The sequence below is a fragment of the Drosophila grimshawi genome, unplaced genomic scaffold, assembly GCF_018153295.1.
Source record: "Drosophila grimshawi isolate 15287-2541.00 unplaced genomic scaffold, ASM1815329v1 contig_1367, whole genome shotgun sequence".
Lineage (NCBI taxonomy): Eukaryota > Metazoa > Arthropoda > Insecta > Diptera > Drosophilidae > Drosophila > Drosophila grimshawi.
Window position 1 is genome coordinate 5978042 of NW_025062889.1, and position 20705 is coordinate 5998746.

The 20705-nt window shown below is 40.4% G+C and overlaps 5 protein-coding genes across 6 annotated transcripts; 1 reads left to right on the plus strand and 4 right to left on the minus strand.

The window, feature by feature from the left end:
- Nucleotides 1–993: 993 nt before the first annotated feature.
- Nucleotides 994–9390, minus strand: LOC6560283 (DNA fragmentation factor subunit alpha). The gene is made up of 4 exons (XM_001985825.3): nucleotides 9034–9390; nucleotides 3944–4159; nucleotides 3220–3506; nucleotides 994–3096 (listed from the first exon to the last, which is right to left on the minus strand). The coding sequence occupies exons 1-4, from the start codon at nucleotides 9088–9090 to the stop codon at nucleotides 2751–2753; spliced, it is 906 nt and encodes a 301-aa protein (XP_001985861.1). The 5' UTR covers nucleotides 9091–9390; the 3' UTR covers nucleotides 994–2750.
- Nucleotides 9391–11663: 2273 nt separating this feature from the next.
- LOC6560284 (DNA-directed RNA polymerase III subunit RPC2) lies at nucleotides 11664–15337 on the minus strand. Its single transcript, XM_001985826.2, has 3 exons — nucleotides 14384–15337; nucleotides 12657–14321; nucleotides 11664–12591 (listed from the first exon to the last, which is right to left on the minus strand). The coding sequence occupies exons 1-3, from the start codon at nucleotides 15264–15266 to the stop codon at nucleotides 11726–11728; spliced, it is 3414 nt and encodes a 1137-aa protein (XP_001985862.1). The 5' UTR covers nucleotides 15267–15337; the 3' UTR covers nucleotides 11664–11725.
- A 267-nt stretch (nucleotides 15338–15604) lies between these two features.
- On the minus strand, nucleotides 15605–17147 carry LOC6560354 (GTP-binding protein 128up). Its single transcript, XM_001985827.2, has 4 exons — nucleotides 16980–17147; nucleotides 16774–16894; nucleotides 15870–16710; nucleotides 15605–15805 (listed from the first exon to the last, which is right to left on the minus strand). Exons 1-4 carry the CDS (start codon nucleotides 17019–17021, stop codon nucleotides 15703–15705), a joined length of 1107 nt encoding a protein of 368 aa, XP_001985863.1. The 5' UTR covers nucleotides 17022–17147; the 3' UTR covers nucleotides 15605–15702.
- A 197-nt stretch (nucleotides 17148–17344) lies between these two features.
- Nucleotides 17345–18237, plus strand: LOC6559948. Its single transcript, XM_001985828.2, has 3 exons — nucleotides 17345–17808; nucleotides 17872–18000; nucleotides 18059–18237. The coding sequence occupies exons 1-3, from the start codon at nucleotides 17349–17351 to the stop codon at nucleotides 18211–18213; spliced, it is 744 nt and encodes a 247-aa protein (XP_001985864.2). The 5' UTR covers nucleotides 17345–17348; the 3' UTR covers nucleotides 18214–18237.
- Nucleotides 18238–18712: 475 nt separating this feature from the next.
- Nucleotides 18713–20650, minus strand: LOC6560361. Of its 2 annotated transcripts, none has more exons than XM_001985829.2 (3): nucleotides 20122–20650; nucleotides 18937–19165; nucleotides 18713–18864 (listed from the first exon to the last, which is right to left on the minus strand). In XM_001985829.2, the coding sequence occupies exons 1-3, from the start codon at nucleotides 20486–20488 to the stop codon at nucleotides 18771–18773; spliced, it is 690 nt and encodes a 229-aa protein (XP_001985865.2). In that variant the 5' UTR covers nucleotides 20489–20650; the 3' UTR covers nucleotides 18713–18770. The 2 variants fall into 2 exon arrangements, with proteins under 2 accessions (XP_001985865.2, XP_032591083.1); XM_032735192.1 differs by having other exon boundaries at nucleotides 18713–18867; nucleotides 20122–20603.
- Between the last annotated feature and the right edge of the window lie 55 nt (nucleotides 20651–20705).

Here is a 20705-nt window from a genome sequence, read left to right on the forward strand (position 1 = left end):
TCTATTGCGCTTTTTTTTTCTTTTTTTCTTCTGATATTTGAGCTCCCTTCTAAAATGTCACTTTTTTGAACTTCAAAGGTTAACCCGCAAATATAGTCTAGCCAAATTACACTTTACAAAAGATACAATTTCATCGAAGGAGAAGGAAAGTGCCACCCTGCGACTCACTTAACTGCTTTCGCAATACAGTAAATATGCCGCACATCAAAGCAAGTCAGACGCAGTTGTGAGCCCAAAACATGCATATTTAAATTGAAAAAATAATTTTTTTTTTGTCCCCAACCGAATGCGACATGTCAAGGTCAGAAAACCGCTAACACAACCCAACAACAAGAACAACAGCAGCAGAAACAATAATGAAAAATAACAATAACAATGGCCGAAAGCCCAATGGGAAATTAGTGGCTTTCAAAAAGTAAAAGGCTGCTTCAAAAGATTTTTAGTTAATTTGAACGCATTAAAAATGCTAAAAGCCCAACAGCAAATCAAATTTTGAGGTTAGGCCACAACGCCCACTTGCCCACTGGAGTGGTGTGAAGGGAGATGGGGTGGTTAGGGGGGCTAGGGTGTTGGTCACAATGTCGTCATAGATTTAGGTCAGTTACAGGCTGCACAAGCTCAGCTGAGTTAAACTGTGTTAGTAGGGCAGCAGAGCGGAGCAGGAGCAGCCGTGGCATGTTCTAGCATGTCCTGACACGGCCTGCCTGCGACCTGGCCTCTTATTTCTTGCGCACGTCACAAAGCATGCAAGGGGCGTTGTGACGTCATTGCTCCGGCAGTGTTTTAATGCAATTAACTGCAACAAATCCAAGAAATAGCAACTGCTCTCTTTAAAGCTCGCTCTCTCACTCTCTCTGTCTCTTTCTCTGTCTCTTTCTTGCCACAGTTTGATACTCTTTAATCCTTTGTATTTTCAGATGCCTTGTTGCACATTTGACTGTGTTGCGCATACGCCGAGTTAACCTGTACATCGAATATTTTTTTATTAGTTTGTTAATATGCATTTATTTAGGTATATTGTTGTTTGGTGTTTGCAGTTACTATATTTAATAATGTTTTTCATTTCTTCGTTTTATTTTTTGTATATTTATTGCTTATTCAATACTGTATTTTTCTTGCCTTTGATTTGCCTGGTTGTTATTCTGTATATGAGATTGTATATAAGAGTGTAATTGCATTTGCATTTACTGTTGCTAATATACTAATATTAAGGGTTTTCCGTTTATTTAATAAATTCTTCATGTTTTGATGTTGTTGTTTTTTATTATTATTTTTGGCTACAATACGTTTTATTGTGGGGGTCTTTACTTGAAGCAATTTCAAACCAGATCGAGTTCGAAGTCGTACACTCAAATAATTATTTCACATAAATACAGTCAGTCTCAATTGGCTTCAACAAATGACATTTTTAATGACATTTAGTCTAAAAACAATTTTATGTGTGCGTTTCAATTTCTACTTCATTTTCTTATTGAACAACATGTTAACCTAATTTGTTAGCCATGGCAGAAAATATACCACAAGCTCAAACAATCAGTAAGTACTTATATTCCATCATAATTATTATGAATATCAATTTGCTAATCAGAAATCAGGAAATTGTTTATGGAAAATTACAAAAGATATTTAAAATTAATAATCAATCGATAAAATTGCTTAATTGTTGCTAAATTAACAAACAAATGATTCAATTGCGAATTCTAGCTATTCTCAAAAGGCTGTTTTACTACTTAGCAATTTGTTAACAATAAAACCATTTTTTAATATAGTTTAACTAATGCAATAACATTAATGATTATGGGATATATTTTTCTCTCCGAATATCTATGCATCTGTTACTCATATAATATTATAATATTAAATGGTTTAAATCGATTGTTGTCACTAATTTTGATTTCTTAATACATTTCATTTATTTGTTTCAGGTGCGTTTCTTTAGCGGACTGAAATGAAGCTGCTATTTTAAAATTGACAGCAAATTTTGAATAAGAAATCTTTGTTTGTAAATAACTAATTCAATTGAATCCAATACTTTTTTCTATTTTAAAAAATCCTTGCCGTTCATAGTTATTAAATCTAATCAAAGGTACCGATAAGTTTTGCAAATATCAGATTGTAAATTGCTGTATTGGCTGCAGTAATAAAATTTAAACTTGAAAACTCTTAACAATCATTCTTCAAAGCAAAATAAGAACTAGAAAAGAACTGATTTGTTTTAAAATTTGATCTGGAACACAACTTTTGTATATTTGTGGTTCAAATTTAAGGGACTATTTTCATTTTGGGTTACATTTGATTTTTTATATTAGTTGCAGTTGTGATTTTAGTTCTAATATATGCCCAAATGTAAGCAGCTTAGATGTTGTAATTTGGAGACTCGTTTCTTCTTGATAGTTCGCTGATGATTATTTTAGTCGCAACCTTTCAACAATTTAATACTAATACGTGGAATATTTCGTTAACTTTCATTTACTCTTAAATTCTATGAAGCATTTTTCAAGATTTTTTACGTTTCGTTATGCGTTTTGTTATGCTCTCGTTTCAGTTTACTATTTTGTTTTTTGTTTTTGTTTTTTTTTGGCATTTTGCAGCGCTTAAATTACATGCTACAAATACGTGTATGTTAACCCAATGTTGCAGGACTGATTTATTTCGGTTCGTTTTGTTGAAACATCATTTGATAAAATTGTGCCTTAGTTTGGCTACTCCCTGGCGGCCAGGCTTCATCTAAGGCTGCCTAAAATGGGCAGTCAGATGTCGCCAGTGTTGCCATTGCCATTCGCATTGGCGTTCATCTCATTGGCCTCCTTGGCAGCTGTGCTCTCAGTGGTGCCGCAAGTGGTGCTGGTTGCCTCCGCAACGGTTATTGTAATGGTGGTATTCTGATTGTCGCACTGCACCACCTCAATGGTGCGGGTGTTGCTAGCATTGGTTGCAGTCACCTGTCCGCTCTCCGCCTCATTCAACTGCCGACCAATCTCTCGATCAATGGCCTCCGCATCTTCCGGATAGCGTTCCGAGCAAAAAATGGCGCCTGCTTTCAGCAGCTTCAGCAAATTCAGACGATCCTCAGCATTACGTTTGGCACATAACGGTCTGAACATAAATATAGATATAATAAAGGATATTTACAAATGGGTATTCATGAATGAAAGTTCCCTTTCCCCTTACGAATCGTAAATACAAATTTAACTTTGGCTTGCAGCTGTTTTTGCTCACCTGCCAGCATCTTTGAGCTGCTCCATGAATTCCTTGCCTGTTATATCCACCAACGAGTTGGGATCCATGTTGGATAAGGAGTCCAAGTCGGCATCATTCATGACGGATACATTGCACAAGTTGTTCTGCAATTGGCCAACCAACTGACGAATCCTAGCCGACTCCGAGTTGTTGGCGTCCGTGGTGTCCCCGTTGTCCGGATTGCCAGTGCCAGTGCCAGTGCCATTGCCAGTGATACTGCCATTGCCGGTGGCATTTGGAGTGGTTATGGTCACGTAATGGGTAGGCTATAAACCATAAATACTTTACAGTTACAAGTTCGTATACGTGATGTTTTCCCAGAGACGGAAATTGAATTATGGCATCAAAAAAAAAGTAGCGAAATTCTTGGAAATTAAATTAAAGTCAATGTCAAAATAATCAAAAAAGTTGTAAATTCCATTTTCTCATTTATGTTGACACACATGCTATGCATATGTTTGTCCTTTACAATTACTCTGTAACTTTAATGTATGCTCTTTATAATTATACTTTCCAATTTTCTCTCAAATTGAATAACAAAACCTGCAGCACGAATTGCTTCCAAGTCACTAAGGATGACCTGCCTTTAATAAATAGTAAGTTTGCCAAAACTCAACCGATCTTATCATTTTAATAGTGGCTTGTTCTCTAGATAAATTCTACAGACACAATTTGATTTGATTTGATTATTCGGTCTACTCACATCAATCCAATGTTCGCCTGGGAAAACGGCCACCAACTCGGTGTTCTCGTCGAGAGTGCGAAAATACTCCTCGTCATCGATCTCAGTGCCATCGGAGTCCAAATGGATTGTCGGCTGCTCTTCATACTTGTCAAATTTCTCGGCCACCTTGGTGCGTATCTCCTCGAGGCTTGCAGCGCAAACGGCTTTTTTAATGTTGCGCGTCACGTCCTTGACCTGAGAGAGGCAGCCAGATGTAATGGCAACAAAGAGAGAGGAAAGGTAATAATAAGCAAATACACGTTTGCAGTCACATATGGACGGCGATACACATTGAATGAATAATAAATTAATACAAAGGCCTGGCCCAACAACAACAACAAGAGCAGCAACAGCAACAACTGCGAATGCGACATGGGCCCCCATATGAAATATTTAAGCCGGACACTCGACGGCGCCCAAAAAGTTCATATAACGCTTTTTGTTTTCGTTTCGTATTTTGTTTTTTTACTTATTTATTTATTTTACTTTTTTATTTTTTGGTTTTGTTTGGTCTGCTGCTGGGCACAGCCCAGGCTTAATCAACTCGGCATTAAGCAGCGCGTGCAGATGAAAAAAATATTTTTTTTCTATATACGTACATATATATGGTTTATATACAGATGTAAATATATACATATATATATATATGTATATGTGAGTATGCATGCTTCAGGCCCAGTTCCTACGCAATTTCGACTGATACGTGAACTCATTACCAGCCTCAAAGTTTTAGCAAAATTTCTGCTATCAACAATACACACAGCCCCACATAAGTTAAGCAGCTTAGCATCTCCTGAAAGTTTGCCCAGATTACAGGCACTATAATAACTGAGCGACGACCTTGACGACTCGCACGCATAAAGCTGTTAGGATTATGGGATCAGTCAAGAGCAGCAGCTCTCTGAAGGGGCTGATGACCTGCGTGATAAGCGAAGTGTTTTGTGGAAATCATGTCTGTAAATATACATATATCAATATAAATTTGCCACCCAGTTGAGTGGCTCATTAGGAGCCAAAAAAAAAACCCAAAATACCCTGTCAGAGTTTTTTTCTTATTTCGTTGAACGCCTACATTCACTTAAAATGAATATGAATTCACTAAATATGAATAAACTTAAACCAGAGCAAATAACCTAAATATTCTTAGAGCATTTCTTATATGTAAATAATTATTAAAATATATTCAATGTTTGGTATGTAGACTTTTCCATAGCTCAGAACAAGTTTGTCATTGCGAAACTTTGCAAACAAACTTCAAGCAATTTAAGTGAACTTTTCAAAGACACAAAAGAAGTATAAAAACTGCTGCTGAATATAGCTGACTGCTTAATACTCTGATCCCAGTAAAGCATTCTTTATTATGAGCTAAAAATTGTGAAAAAACCAATATGCACTTTTCTCAGCGGATTCAAAGTATATCAAATGTTAATAAAGCAAAAGTAAATGTCAAATCTGCAGCGAAAAAGACACTTTTGAATTGTTATTTGCCGCTCGCTAGCGTAAATGTGAAATGACTTTGAGATTATTCGATTTTTATATGGAAGACCATAACTTTTAGAATATCTTTTGAGTTTGATGTTGATGTTGTTGACTGTTCTTTGAATTCTTCATAGTTCATTGATTTTTTCATTCAAGTTTTGGCTGTAGGATGAACATGGCAACGTTGTCGTTGGCCATCGAATAATTAACGCAAATAACCAATGGCTATCATTAAATACACATCATTCAAAGCCACATGGAAATGGAGCTGTCATTTGAGTCGAATTGTCGAGTAATTAAGTAACCAAAAAGCAAGTAATTATGCCCTCGAGACAAACCAAAACACCAGCAATATTGAAAATGAATCCAAGGTTTAACTTTTCTGGATTTGCTTTTAACTGAATATACAAACTGTCACATCAAATTACATTGTAGAGAATTTTAAAGTTTTTATAGTCGTTTTTCTTTATTGAAATTATTATGAAACCAACTACTGGAATGCACCTGCATTTTATACTATGCACAAGTTGCACATATTTATGTGAGTGTTTTATGTGTTTGTTTTTTTATGGGATTTTTTTCTATTACGGTGTTGTTGCTGCTGAAAACTCGAACACAGTTTGACATGCACTCGTCTGCCTTGCCGCACAAATATTTGTCGTGTTTTTGCTAACAAGTTATGCCTGTCAGCAGTTTAATGCAGCATACTTTGAAGCGCATGCCACGAACCTCGGCACGGCAGAAGACAGCCAGGCAGCCAGGCGGGCCCAAGGACATTCATCCGTTGCCAGTCTTCCGATTAAACTTGCATGTTTTGTTAAATGGCGCCTGAGCGTTAAGGTTAAACTGAACATAAATAAGACCGTGGCCAGATGGAGAATGGAGATGCAACAGCATCGTCGGCCGCACGGCTGCTCTTCCAAATTTATTACTTCAGTTGCCTGCAGCATGCAGCGTGCAGCGTGCAGCTGTAGCATGAACCTTCATAAATATTATAGCAAGGCGTGCGAAATGAAATTGAAGTTGAGTTTGCATTTGAACATTTTTATACGAATTATCTACAGCACAGCATGGCACAAAGGAGGCCAAAAAGAGAAAAGAAATTGAAAAGTAGACTCAGTAAAACAAGATGCAGAAGAGGCAAATTGCCTTCAGGTCATATCATGCGAAACAGTTAGCCCAGGGTGGGAGCAACCCTCACCGAAACACCCCTTGTGGCAGCACCCATGCTAATGAATTGCACTTTCTTAAAGCTTCAACATTTGGAAACACTTTTTCAGCCTCACTTAAACAAGATTTGCATCAAATATGAATCATATTAAGCCAAAAATATGGCAAACTCAACTGAAGTGAATTTTTTCAAGTAGTAAAAGTTATTCAAGTAGCTGTGAAAATCTGTGGATTGCCAGTAAACCCGATAATTTGGATAGTCTCACTCGTGCTTATTTTGGAATATTTATAATCATTTGGGCATAACATATTTAAAAATCATTATTGTTGGAAAAAAGGATAGCTTCCATTTCGATATTTATCGATAAAGTTGCTACATTGTTTAGTCAATAAATTATTATTGTTATTTGAACAATGTTCATTTTCGCGTCCATTTCCAACGTTTAAAAATAGAACAGGGTATCTACCCAGTCGAGTTCGTCTGAAACAGCCTATATTAATACTGCGAATTTTAATTGGGAAAATCAAATAATTTACTTGCATATCAATAAGCTGGCAAAGCTGACCACCTGTAAGTTGGTTTAACTTTTCTGATGGAAAAGATTTTGGAAATTGTGGCTGCTGTGGTTACTGACTTCACACTGGAAACCAAAACACGGAATACTACTTGGCAAGTTGAAGAACAAAAACATATTTTCATTTAGTTTATCGTAAGCTGAAGCTAAAGGTCTCTTAAGCAATTTGGAAAAATATATACTTAGATAATATAAACAAAATTGCGAAAGCAGACAACAGTCAATGTATCATGTATCTACTAATTATGGAAAAATGTTAAGAGAACTTTACAAAATCATTAAAATTCTAGACATTTGATGGACTCGAATCTTTAAAACAATCATATAAACAGCTTTGAATCGAATATAGTTATAGAAAAGGACAATTAAAAGGTTGAAATGCCTGAAATAATGCAAACTCACAAATTGTGCCTGCAGTTGATCAGAAAACGTCTCATCTAAAGCAGCAGTGAGCCGAAAGTGGAAAGCACAACTATCGGGTAATCTTGAAAAATGGCGTTTCTAGCCGGAGGACACTCAACACGCAACACTTATCCTGTTCACTCCTGTCACTAACATCATAGCGCCTGTAGCTACGTTGCTGCGTCCCAATTAGGGCACCTACACACACACACACACCCACAATTACAGCTAAAGACATGCAACCGAAACTAACTAGGGTAGGTGAGGGGAGGGGGTGGGGTTGGTGGCGTGAAGGATACAGCCACAAGTTGGCTAGTAAATATTTGATAGGCCTAGAACGCAGATTTGAGTGTCGCTGGGGAAATTAGGCGCCAAGTTTAAATTGCTACTTAAACTATGTATGCACATACATAGATACATGTATTAAATGTTGTATGCTTTATTTATGCTGTTGTTGCTGGCAGAGGCGGTACGCGGTAGGCGAGGCACCACTCACTAATTAAACAAACATGTCAGCTGCGGAAGTTTTTTAATAGCATTTTGCATGACAGCTTTTAAGTCGATTTATGTTTGGCGGGATTTTGAATTAATTATTATAATAAGCGGCGACATTTTAATGGAACACTGACAGCTCTTGAAGCCTGTCATTTTGTGTACTTGTTTATTGCGTAGTTTTAAACACACACACACACACAACAAACACAGCAAAAGGGAACACAAAGCAGCCGCAGTAAAGTTGGTGAATTATTTGCCAAAGGATGTTTCATCAAGAAATTGCTCTGTGGCTTATATGGAGCAAGTTGTGCACTGTGGACTTAGTTTGCTTTAAGCTTGCTTCTGTCCAAAAGACAAATAAAACGAGAAAAAACTGTCCTTCAAACGGCTTCAAGTTATTTAGATAGCGGATAAACAAATTAGTTGACAACAAAGGCATTGCAGGCAAACAAACAAATGCCAAAGACAAACAATTTGCAAGCTGAAATGGAAAAAACAATTAAATAGGCACAATCCACAAAGTAAAAACACCCAAAATTCATGTCAAGTATTTTGTATTTGCAAAACCAAAGGCGCTTACTGCGCTCTTTACTTTTCACACTCTCCCTCTCTCTTTCTGTGTGTTTCTCTCGACTTGTAGCTCTCTTGTGCTCTCGCAAATAAACAAAAGTTAACAGCGCGCTCAGCAGCAGAGCTTTTTGGCTGCTCTTTACTGCACGCTCTTATCTCTCGCTCACAGCTTGGCTCTGTAAGTTCACCCAGTTTTTATGTGGGAATTTTTAAATAGCGCAAATGCGAAACACGCAGCACGCGGTTAACAACAACAACGATAACAACAACAACAGAAACAGCAGCAAACGCCCAAAAAAGGGCATGGCATTGCACTAAAGCCTCAGCTGAGCCTCAGCTTGCTTTGGCCTTTGATTGCAATTTGTTCGTTTAACTTACTTTGAATGGCATCTTGGAGTCGCTGGCATTTGTTGTTATTTCCACAGCATTTGGCATTTTGATTCGTAATATATTTGTACTATTTACAATTTTGTTCAATTTGTATTGAAAAAGTTATTTGAATATTTTCATCACTGCATTTATTTACAACTTTGCACAGCTTTATTAACACATATATACATATATATTTTTGCAACAAACACACTGATACACACACGCAACGAACTGATAATAATTATTGCTTTGTGCAAGTTGCACTCCAAATATATATTTTGTTCAGCTTTTCATTTATAATTCAAGCGCTAGCCAAGCTTTACGTGCAGTTTGCAAAAACGCGAGTGAGCACCGGTCTGAACTGAACTCTCTTTCAATTCGACGCTGTCTTTTATAGGGCCCCCTTGCGAAAGAGAGCGAAAAGCACACAGTGTTAGCTGCTCAGAGATGATGGGCAGCTAACATTCGAGCTGTACAGTTTGATGAATGCACCTATTTAACTAGAGTAAAACTTAGGCTTAATACAAACCAAACTTTGTTTTATATGTATGCTGTATACGACGAGTATCAACAGTAAATGTTGACGTTCTCAGCAGTTTTTAAAATGCAAAGAGAGCGTATCACAACTTATCAAAGAGCGCGCAAATCATATCCTGCTCTTTAGACCAGACCTTTAACATAGCGCTGTTAGCTAGAACAGGTGCCCAATGAATTTGCTTAAAGTTCACAGACTGAGTTTATTGGCATCAGTTTGTTGGGTTGAAGCTGAAAGCCAACAAAAAAAATGGAAAAAAAAACATCAAATTTCAAAAGCCGTAGATAAGTTATATCGATATGGCCTTTGGGTAGCTTTGACTAGTATGTTGTGTGTTGTATCTGTCCGACCAAAGTTAAGCATCGCTTAAGCAACTTTGCTCAACACTGGCCAACACCCATTTAAATCCTTTATATATGTATAAATATTTATATAGATATATATATATATATATATATCCCCTACATGTGTTTGTATATAGAATCAAAAAGTAAACTTTTTGACAAATAGCCAAAAGCCATGAATGCCAAACCCAAACCAAGCAAAACTCCGACCGGAAGGTAGCCAGTTGGTTGAGCAGTCTTATCGTTATTGTGCCCATTGGCTTGTGGATAGTTTTAACACCCCCATTTGGCCCTCTTTGGCCTGTTTGCAGTCATTGCACTGCCGCAAATATGCAACTGGCCTGGGGTTTGGGGTGGTTTTGGGTTGATTCGACTATTTTGAGCTCAAGTGACTTGAAATGACACACAAGGACACAACGCCTTCTAGGTGTTGCCAGTTGCCAGTTGGTAGTTGCCAGTTGGCAGATGACGAGTCACGTGCGTTGCCAGTCCATTGACCCACTAAGCCAACAAACTTGGCCAAAATGGGTTTATGAATAGCCTCAAAGTCGCAGCAGCCACTCAAAGTTAAGATACACCAACGAGAAAAAAAGACCATGTCCTCATAGCACTGAATTTTTGAGAATATGCAAACAACACTCGAGTCGACCCTTTTCTTTTTTCTTGATATTGCGCATAAGTAGATAACCGGAGAGGTCTGAGAATTAAACAAGCAAAGGAATTGATTTGTTTATGCGACACTGTTTATTTTCCTATGCTAATTGATAATCAACAAGTCAAGGGGAACCAATGAAATACACTGATGTTAACTACAATACCCTGTAATAAGTAGCAGAATAAAAAATCGTTGAATGTAAAGCGTTGTTACTTAAATATAAATGTGCAAAGTATATATAGATATATAGAATTTTCCCGAATTAATACATAATTGGTCCATTGCTAATCGAATTATATACACTCTCCCAAAGTCCAAAATGTTGGGTATTCATTTGAAAAGACGGCGTCCACTTTAGCTTTTTGCTACGCTTTGTTGGCGGTTTGCGTGCCTGGCCATAACTTTTGTGTTTACACAAAGGAACACCCACAAAAGGGAGAAAACAAGGTTAATCAGCAATTTGATAAGTCTCGCCCCCCATAAAAGATGCAATTAAGCAGCAAGCTTAAGCCGTCTAAGCCACCTAACAGAGCTTTAACATATGCTGTTAGTTAACAGTGGAGCTTTTGGAGCCACTTCACTTTGACATTCGCGAGGAAACTGCATGAATATGTTAAAATGTGAAAGTGAAGCAGGACAAATCGCCTGGTTGGGCGTGGCTGGCTGCCTGGCTGCCTGGCAGCTTGATGGGGGGTCTAAATAGGAATGGAAAAGCAGACGTTGCCATCGCGTTTAGCCCACAACATTTATCAAGGCGCCATTTTTGGGGAGTTGGGGGTAAGGGCGCTTTGAATAGATGTGACGAGTACGGATGAGCAGGTCACGTAGTCCACAACCCTGCGTTCATTGAACTTGGTACAGTTTATGACAAATATGTTCTGTCTTGTATCACATTGCTGTCTATCAACGCGTAGCTTAATTACAGTGGTCGCTCACTAATTGGAACTTGCCGAAATTGAAATTGTACACAAATAAATAGCAGTTACAATAACTATTTTTAATTTCGAGAAAGTCAAACTATTCACGTATTCAAGTGACTAGAAGTTACTAGAAATAGAAGGCTTGTAAATAAATATTCTAACAAATAAAAACACTTCCTTTATTCAGTTCGTGTTCAGTCATATATTATATATGCATTTGTATAATCCATAAAGTTCTCTAGTTCTAATAGTTCTCTAAAATGAGCTTGGGCACCACATTCATGCTGGTCAGCTCCTGGAAGAGCAGCTTGCAGGCATACGGCATGGATATCTTCGAGACATGCGCCGACGACTGACAAAAGTGGCACCAGGAGCAGTAGGCTAATCGGCCGCAGGTGCGACATACATCGACTTCAAACGCATCCGAGGATATCATGAGGCGTTCCATTATCAGCATGCTCGCTCCATACGATATCAGGCAATCGCGTTCCATTTCGCCCAGACGCAGTCCACCCTCGCGACTACGACCCTGGGTGGGCTGGCGTGTCAGCACCGCCTTTGGGCCACGGGCTCTGGCATGCATCTTGTCCTGCACCATGTGCTTCAGTTTCTGATAGTATACGGGACCGGAATAGATGTACGCCTCGAGCGGTCCGCCCGTTATGCCCGAATAGAAAAAGTCCTTGCCCATGTAGTTGAAGCCGTGACGCACCAGCTCCGCCTGCACATCCGCCGCCTTGGAGCCTCCGAAAGCAGTGCCGTAATGAAATTTACCCTCAAGAACGCCAGCTTTGCCGCCCAGAAGCTCCAGCGTCTTACCCACAGTCATACGGGAGGGAAAACCATGGGGATTCATAATCATATCCGGACATATGCCATAGTCATTGAAGGGCATATCCTCCTGATCCACGATCAAACCCGTGACGCCCTTCTGTCCGTGCCGCGAACTAAACTTGTCGCCAATTTCCGGAATGCGCGTCTGTCGCAACAGGATCTTAATGAGAAAGTCCTCCTCGGAATTGGCCGAGACCATTACACGCTCAATATAGCTGGGTTCGGGTCCCTTGTAGCTAATGGGCACAGCTGTGTAGGGCACCTGAGGAGATTGTCCTAGGAGGAAGAGGATATATCAATAAGTAGGAAACGGAATTCATTGTATATTTTTCGTTACTAACCTTCGAGTGGATTAATGGATGTCACAGCCGGCATCTCCTTGTTAATCATGATCTGTTTGTTTTGAACCATTTCGCCAGGCGCCACAATCCCATCCGTGTCCAGGACATCATGCTTGAAGATCACCTTATTGGTCAGTGCATCCTTGACCGGCCCCATGATTCTGTCAAATGTTTGATTCGCATAACGCTTCACGGTACACTTGGAGTTCTTGTAGACGAGACACCGCCCATAGCCCCGATCAATTGAGGCCTTATTCAGGATCAAGGCATCCTCAATATCATAGCCGGAGTAGCTCATCACAGCCACAGTGGCATTTTGGCCAGCTGGTAGCTTATCGAAGTTGGTCAACTCAATGGTGCGAGATTTGACCATTGGTGCCTGAGGATAGACCAAGTTGTACATGAGGGAATCAATGCGATTCTTTTGATTATAGCCAATCATGCCCATCGCCTGTTTACCCATCGCACATTGATAGGTGTTGCGCGGACTTTGATTGTGATGCGGGTAGGGAACCAAGCCGGCACAGACGCCCAGCAGAGTGAATGGTTCGATTTCGAGGTGTGTTGTCAGTGGCTCGATGTGCTCCTCATTCCATGCAATAAACGAATCGTTCTCCTCATTCACATCCAGGTACTCAATCAAACCATCATGCAGAAAATCATCAAATTTACGTATGCCACGCAGCAGTTCATCCAAATGCCGTTGCTCCACAAGCGGACGCATATTATCAACAATGATATAGGGTCGACAGAGCCGTCCACCATCCGTGTGAATGAAGATGCAGCGCTGCGTGTACGAGGTGTGTATGGAGACAAAGCTGCCCATGCGTCCCTTGCGTCGCATGTAGCGCAAATTACGCACCAGATGCTTCTGATTGATGGTCAGGCCGAGCACATTGCCATTGATGAAGACAAGAAATACGTGCGGATTATTCATGGGATTGCCGCTCACTTCGCGTATATCCTCGACGCCGGCATTGTAGGCCAATGTCATCACCGGTCGCTCATCCACCTCCGTTGTTATGTGCGTCATTAGAGCCAGATTCTTGACCAGACCGCACGCCTCACCCTCGGGCGTGTCCGAGGGACACAGCATGCCCCACTGGCTTGGCTGCAGCGAACGCGGCCCAGACACCTTTCGCGTCTTCTCGAACTGTGAATTCACCCGAGTCATCATGCCCAGCGCCGAGATGTAGCTGAGCCGAGACAGCACTTGGGTCACACCAGCGCGTTCCATTTTGAAACGCTTGATGGTCCAATTGCCCGAACTAATTGCGGACTCGAGACCAACGGTGATCTGTGCCGCTCTCATATGCTTAACGACATCGAACTGGGCGGCCTTCACCTTGGGTATATTCTTGTCCGCTATCATCTTGAGCTCCCAGTTCATGCGCTTGAAGAGATCCTCAAACATCAGCGACATCAGCGAACCGGCCAACTCCAAACGCTTATTGCCATAGTAATCGCGATCGTCGAAGAGCGTCTTATCCAGCTCAGCAGCCATCACGCGACGCACCATTAGCGACACATAGATTGCCTTCATCTGAAAGTTGAAATTGTCCACTGGCACATGAGCCAGAATTGTGGTCAGCAGCAGTTCGCGTGCCTCCTCCGACGGTGTCTTATTGGTGGCACTCTGAAATCGCTTTACCACCAGCTTGGAGCCTGCAAAACAGAAGATTTCACAAAATGAGTTCCCCAAAAATCTTGGCCTGCCTGCAACTCACCCATATAGTCCAGGGCTCGCTGCTGGGTGAAAACCTTCAGATTGAAGGCTTCGAGGAGCGAAGCACCAAAGCGATTCTGCGAACGTGCATCCAAACCGATATGTGTCATTATTTCCTGATCGGAGACGACGCCCAGTGCCTTAAAGATCACCACAATGGGTATGTCATCCGTCATGGAGTTGTGCTTCAAGTAGTATTTGCCATGCTTGCTCAGCACCAGCGTCCGAGATTTCTTCTCATGCGTTGAAGACGTCACCTGACACTGCACAACGCCATTGAAATCCTCGGTTAGCATTTTATTCCACGACAACTGCTCCTGGATGAGTATAACCTTCTCCTGACCGCGCACCACAAAATATCCACCCGGATCCAGCGGACATTCGTTCAGCTTGGACAGCTCGAATTCGGATTTGCCGGTAAGCACACAATTCGAGCATCTCAACATCAGTGGCATGCGTCCAATCAGTAAATTGTTGCGCTTAATGCGCTGCGTGCCACGCGTATACTCAATGTCTACGCTGATGGGAGCCGAGTACGTGGTGTCCCTCAACCGGCACTCATGCGGCGTGGTCGCCTTGGTTATGTTAAAGCCATCGTCGATATCCGGTTTGCCCACACGCACGTCCAGATATTTGAGGTAGAAGAGGGGATCGGCACCGCTTGTCACGATCTCGTTGGCACGCACTATCTTCTTGATGTCCACATTGATGAAATGATTAAAGGAATCAATATGCTGCTTCACCAGTCCCTTCACCTGAAGAAATGCCGGCACCAGTTTCCATTTCTCCTGCAGCGGCTTAATCGATTTGGACCATTCCTTGCTGTCGCCCGGCTCCCAAGTGCTGTCCGCCATTTGGGCATCACTTTGATTTGCCTCGACCATTTAAATAAAACTATATTGAATTATAAATAATAACAACGTGAGCTTCGAGATGGTCAAACCAAGTAGCGATTGCAATAAGTTTATTAGCGACATAAGCGATAGTTCTATAGCTCGGCGATTGCCCGCACTTTTTGAAAATGAATAGATATTTTGAGCTTAGTATGCTGTTAAATACGCAATTATGTATTTGCATTATTTAGATTCGCTATTTAATAAACTTTTCTTAGAAGATAACAACAAGAAAACAGCTAAAAGCGTAGATGCGAATATTTATTTAACAGCACAGTAGTGACACTATCGATAACTATTTGTGTGTTTAAAAACAACAAATTTATCTTAGGTGGCAACGCCGTCAAGCAAGAGCAATTCAAATTTTTATTTAAAAAAATATGCGCAAACAATTAAAATCCAAGGAATCTATATCAATTAAATGGCCTTAGACCTTTTTCACAATTTGAACGACATCCTCATCATTGAGTATATGCTCAATGCCCACCTTCTGCGGCTGATGCTTCACCGAAGAACCCCAGACGAGCGCACTATTCAAAGAAAGGGAGAATATTTAAAGGATTATTCCACAAAAGAAAAGCATTTAAGACATACTATTTAAATTCCTTGGCAATGGAGCGATGCAGTTTGTTACAAAAGTCTTCGATGCTGGTGTGTTCATTGTGCAGCACTACGGGCGAACTATAGTCAGGCAATTGTCCCTTGGGCTTCGTATAAATTCGCACAAGTCTCAGGTATTCCCACATTAGCTCGAGCAGATCATCAAAATTCCAATGATGATGCGCTGAAATGGGCACACAATGCGGTATCTTATAGATGACGTCCAGCTCCTCAATGGAGATCTGATCGATCTTGTTCAGCAAATAGATACAAGGTATATAAATGCGATTGCCCTCGATGACATCAATCAGATCATCACTGGTGGCATCATAGCGTAACGTGATGTCCGCATTATGTATCTTGTACTCCGACAATATGGTCTTCACTAGATCAGAGTCCAGTTCGGATTGTGTCACCATGCTATTGAGATTGATGCCGCCCTTATCCTTCCGCTTGTAGTAAATATTTGGCGGTTTCTTATTCAGGCGAATGCCAAAGCCCTCCAACTCGTGCTCCAGCAACTTCTTGTGGCCCAGCGGCTTGAGGCAGTCCAGCACCATGAAAATCAGATTGCAAGTGCGAGCCACAGCAATCACTTGACGACCGCGACCCTTGCCATCCTTGGCGCCCTCAATAATACCCGGCAAATCGAGCAGCTGTATTTTGGCGCCCTTGTACTTAATACAGCCCGGCACAGTTGTCAGCGTTGTGAACTCATAGGCAGCCACCTCGGAGTAAACGCCGGCCAAGTTCGAGAGTAACGTCGACTTGCCCACCGAAGGAAAGCCGACGAAACCCACCCGGGCATCACCAGTTTTGGCCACCTCAAAGCCGGCTAAGAGGAAAAACGAAATTCAGATTTAGTTGCCATAATATAAAATGCCAAAAGAAAGCTTACCCTCGCCGGTTCCGCCGCCGCCGCCCTTTGGCGAGATGAGCTCGCGTCGCAGCTTGGCCAACTTGGCTTTCAATAGGCCCAAATGGGCAGAAGTTGCCTTATTCTTTTGCGTGCGTGCCATCTACACACACACACACGCACACATCCAAGAGTGGGAGACAGGTTAGTTTTTTATAGCTGGGACATTTGGCGTATGGTTGTCTTACCTCCGACTCGATGGCCGCAATCTTCTCCAGTATGGTACTCATCGCTGCTGCGCTAGGTTCTTAATATTGTACTTTAATTAATTTTAATTGTGCTATTTACAAAATTTTAATGCATTAAAAAGAAAATAAACTCGCGTGGAGAGTGGTGATTATCGGCACGGCGATTATAAAGTATCGATAATTCAATCACGAAATACCAACCATAGCAGGGCTGCACAAAATACCTTAAAAAGCAAACGGTCACCTTGGCGCCAAAGTTCTACTTAAGCTGTAACTGTCATTATTCCACGACACAAAATGTTCACCAACAAAAGTAAGCCAAATATTCTTCAATTATGCTACTCTATATATATATATTTTTTATTTAAAATGTTTTTCGTATGGCTAGCAAAAAAGAGCAACAGCCCGGCCAGCAATACCCAGCAGAAGTTCAGGGCGCAGCTTTGCAATCGCAGCTTTGAAACCGCTTCGGGCTTGTTGAGAAAAACTGGAAGTCAACTAAAGCAAACCAAATTGAGTCTTTGCCAAAAGGACAATAAGCTGATATTATCAGGATTTGTGAAGGAGGAACCAATGCAAATTAGGCCCAAGCACGAGTTTGTCTATGCGCCAGTTGCAAATGGGCTCGACAAAAGTTTATACTTTGCTAAAGAAAATACAAAGCCAACAACAACAATTGCAAAGACCAAAATTGAACCGCTTGCAGCGTTGCCAACTTCAACAATGTCCAAGCCTGGACGCAATTTATTAAGCTTAATTGGCCGCGTTAACTTTTGCATTAAAATGCATCAAATGCAGCCGCAATTGAACGCACTTTGGAATGTCTACGGTAAGGAAACAAATATAAATCAACTTCTTTGAATATAAATATTGAAAAATAAATGCACAACAGGTAAGCTGCTGCGCATTATTGCGGGTAAGCGGGGTGAGCAGACGCTGCTGCTGCGCAACGAGGAAAAAGGTCCCATTCTGCAGGCAATTTACTATGATTTTGAGAATGATCTGAAATCTTTGGCTAATGGCAAGCATTAAATTAATACACTATATATACGATATTATTATAATATTTTGTGCTACAGGTTGCTACGTACACGTTGTGGGCCGTTTCATAGGCGAGAATCGCTTGAAAACATTCAACGTCTCCCAGGTAAGCAGCGCTGATTGGCAACAAAATTTCACTCGCATTGAGAATCTGACTTCATACATTTTAATGCAAAATACTTCACAAAAGTAGCTCATATTCTGTTCCAATTTTAAAAAGTTCAACACTTGTTCATTTTTAAACGGAACTTTAAATATCTATAAAAAAAAAAACATAATAGAAAAATAGTTTTTAGTACTTTTCAATACCAGTTTAATACTTATTGATAACCCATCTAATTCGTACTTCATATATATAAAGGAAATAATATTTTTAGTACTCATAGCTATATAGTTTGCCTAATTTTGATAGGCATAATTTTACACATTTTTCATTTTGTACTTTCACATAGGTTTATAGTTAAATATAAATAATATAATTGATTTACTTAGAACAAAAGTTGTTAGCTTCAAACTCTCATTTAGCTTTTCTTGTAAATTCAGACAACGTTGTTGGGTTTTGCTTTAGCAGCATTGCACAAATAATATAAATAAATACATAATACTTTATAGACATGAAATATAAACTAACGGCTAATAGGGAAGCGAGTGTTTAGCATTATTAATGTGGACTGGTTGTTTTTTTTTTTTTGTTTTGTTTAATACTTATACTGCTGCCATAATTGACTTTAGGGAAATGTTCTTATCTCTTCACAAATCGACATACATCAGAAATGTTAGCAAAATTCCTGAACCCAACGCAATTAAATAGTTTAGCTGCAAAGCTGAGCTCTTCTGACGATAGCTGCTAAAGAAAAACGATAATAAATTAGCAAAATAAATAAGTTAATCTTTTAAGGCTTAAGGCAAAACTTACCGCTGCTTGGAACGTGGCGAGAATGGTGCTGGAGGATCAACTCCGGGAACGGCGCTGTCCAGATAAACGATGAGATAGAAAAAGGCAGCCACGAGGAGACCACACAGAACTGGGCTCAGCTTGGAGCGCACCTGATGCTGCTCCGACCAGTCGAAGGCAGCGCTCAGCTGTGCCTGCACATAGCTCCTCAGTTGCTGCTGCTGCCCGCTGCTGCCATTGATGTAGGGCACTGTGGGCGGTAATAATGGAATTAATATCTATTAATAGATACACAACACGCTCGTCAAGGCCATCGATTTCGTATTCGCTTCTAGCTTGTTGTATCGGCAGCACGATAAATGCGCAGTGTCGTCAGAAGATAAAAAAAAAAGACGAAAAACACTTCATATGTTTTACACGTCGTCTGTTGCAAAATCGGACAGCAATTACTTAAGGCGATCTCTTGAATCGAACAGTTTTGACATCTATTCAAATGTGGCACAGTGGGTCAGCAGTGTAAATTAATTATCAAATACCTTGAAATGATTGAAAAGCAAATTTCAAAAGTAAATCATTTTTTTACGATTTTGTCTTGTACAATTATAACTCTACACATAAATCAATTTAAATTTAAATGCTATTTGCCCCACTGTGCATTTTAGGTCGCGTGACGCGCTCGAGTTCAAACTACCGCTAAGTCACTCACAGAGTAGGCACAAAAGAACTTGACATGTTTGTAAATTATGTTTGTGTTTGTGCTTGTGTGTATGTGTGCATGTAAACACAGGCTATAGTTAAACGGAGTTGAAGACGAATTTTAAAGCAATCAGTGAAATTAGTGATATATTGCCATTTTGTCTTTCGGCTTTGCCTATGCAAATGAGCAGCTGTTTGCTCTTGGCTGAAACGAAATGCGCAACAATCAATTGGTGTCTTTATTTAGATGTTGAGCGCATTTCGTTTGATGGGGCGGAAGAGGGTTGGCTGCTTGAGTGAGAAAACTGGAAGGTAAAACGACGTATAAACAATACAAATGAAAATCGGTATGAGATCATACACTTGCCATTGCATATACAAGTACAAATAGTATAATAGTTTATATATATATATTTATATATATTCATTTTATATTATATTCACATTTGCAAACTGACATAGGTCACTTGGTAAACAAAAATAACAACAAGTATAAAAACATTTACTCACTTGCTAACATGATGATGATAAGTCTGTAGCCGATAATTATGATGGCAAATAGGAGTATTATCACTATTAGCCGCACATCGAAGGTCAACTCTTGCCCCTTGACACCGCCCACGCAAATGTAACGCTTCGCTGTTGCCTTGGCTAAATTACAAAAACCAATGGCGTCGTCGTCGTTCCGCTGTTGCTGCGATTCACGTCTGTTTGCGATGGGGGTTGAGGTGTATATGCGCCGCTGCTGCCCGTTTAGCTGCGCGTTTGTTTTCATACTGATAGCAGCGGATGGGTTTGCGGCTGCGTTGACTTCGTATTGCTGCCTTGTGACGTCACTACCAGCTACAAAATATTTCATTCCGTGTAGCGACTGCATTATTCAGCACTTGAACTCTGAAGTAAGTCCTTCAGTTTATAGCACACACCCACGTTAATCCTTTTATTCGGACATTTATACTCTTTTCATACAATTTAATCAATTTTTCAACGAAAACGCACGAAACAAACACATACACACGACACACCCCCGCTTCCAATACGAATGCAGTTTCTTGAAGCGTTGCCAAGCTGCGTGCGCAGAGTGGCAACACTTC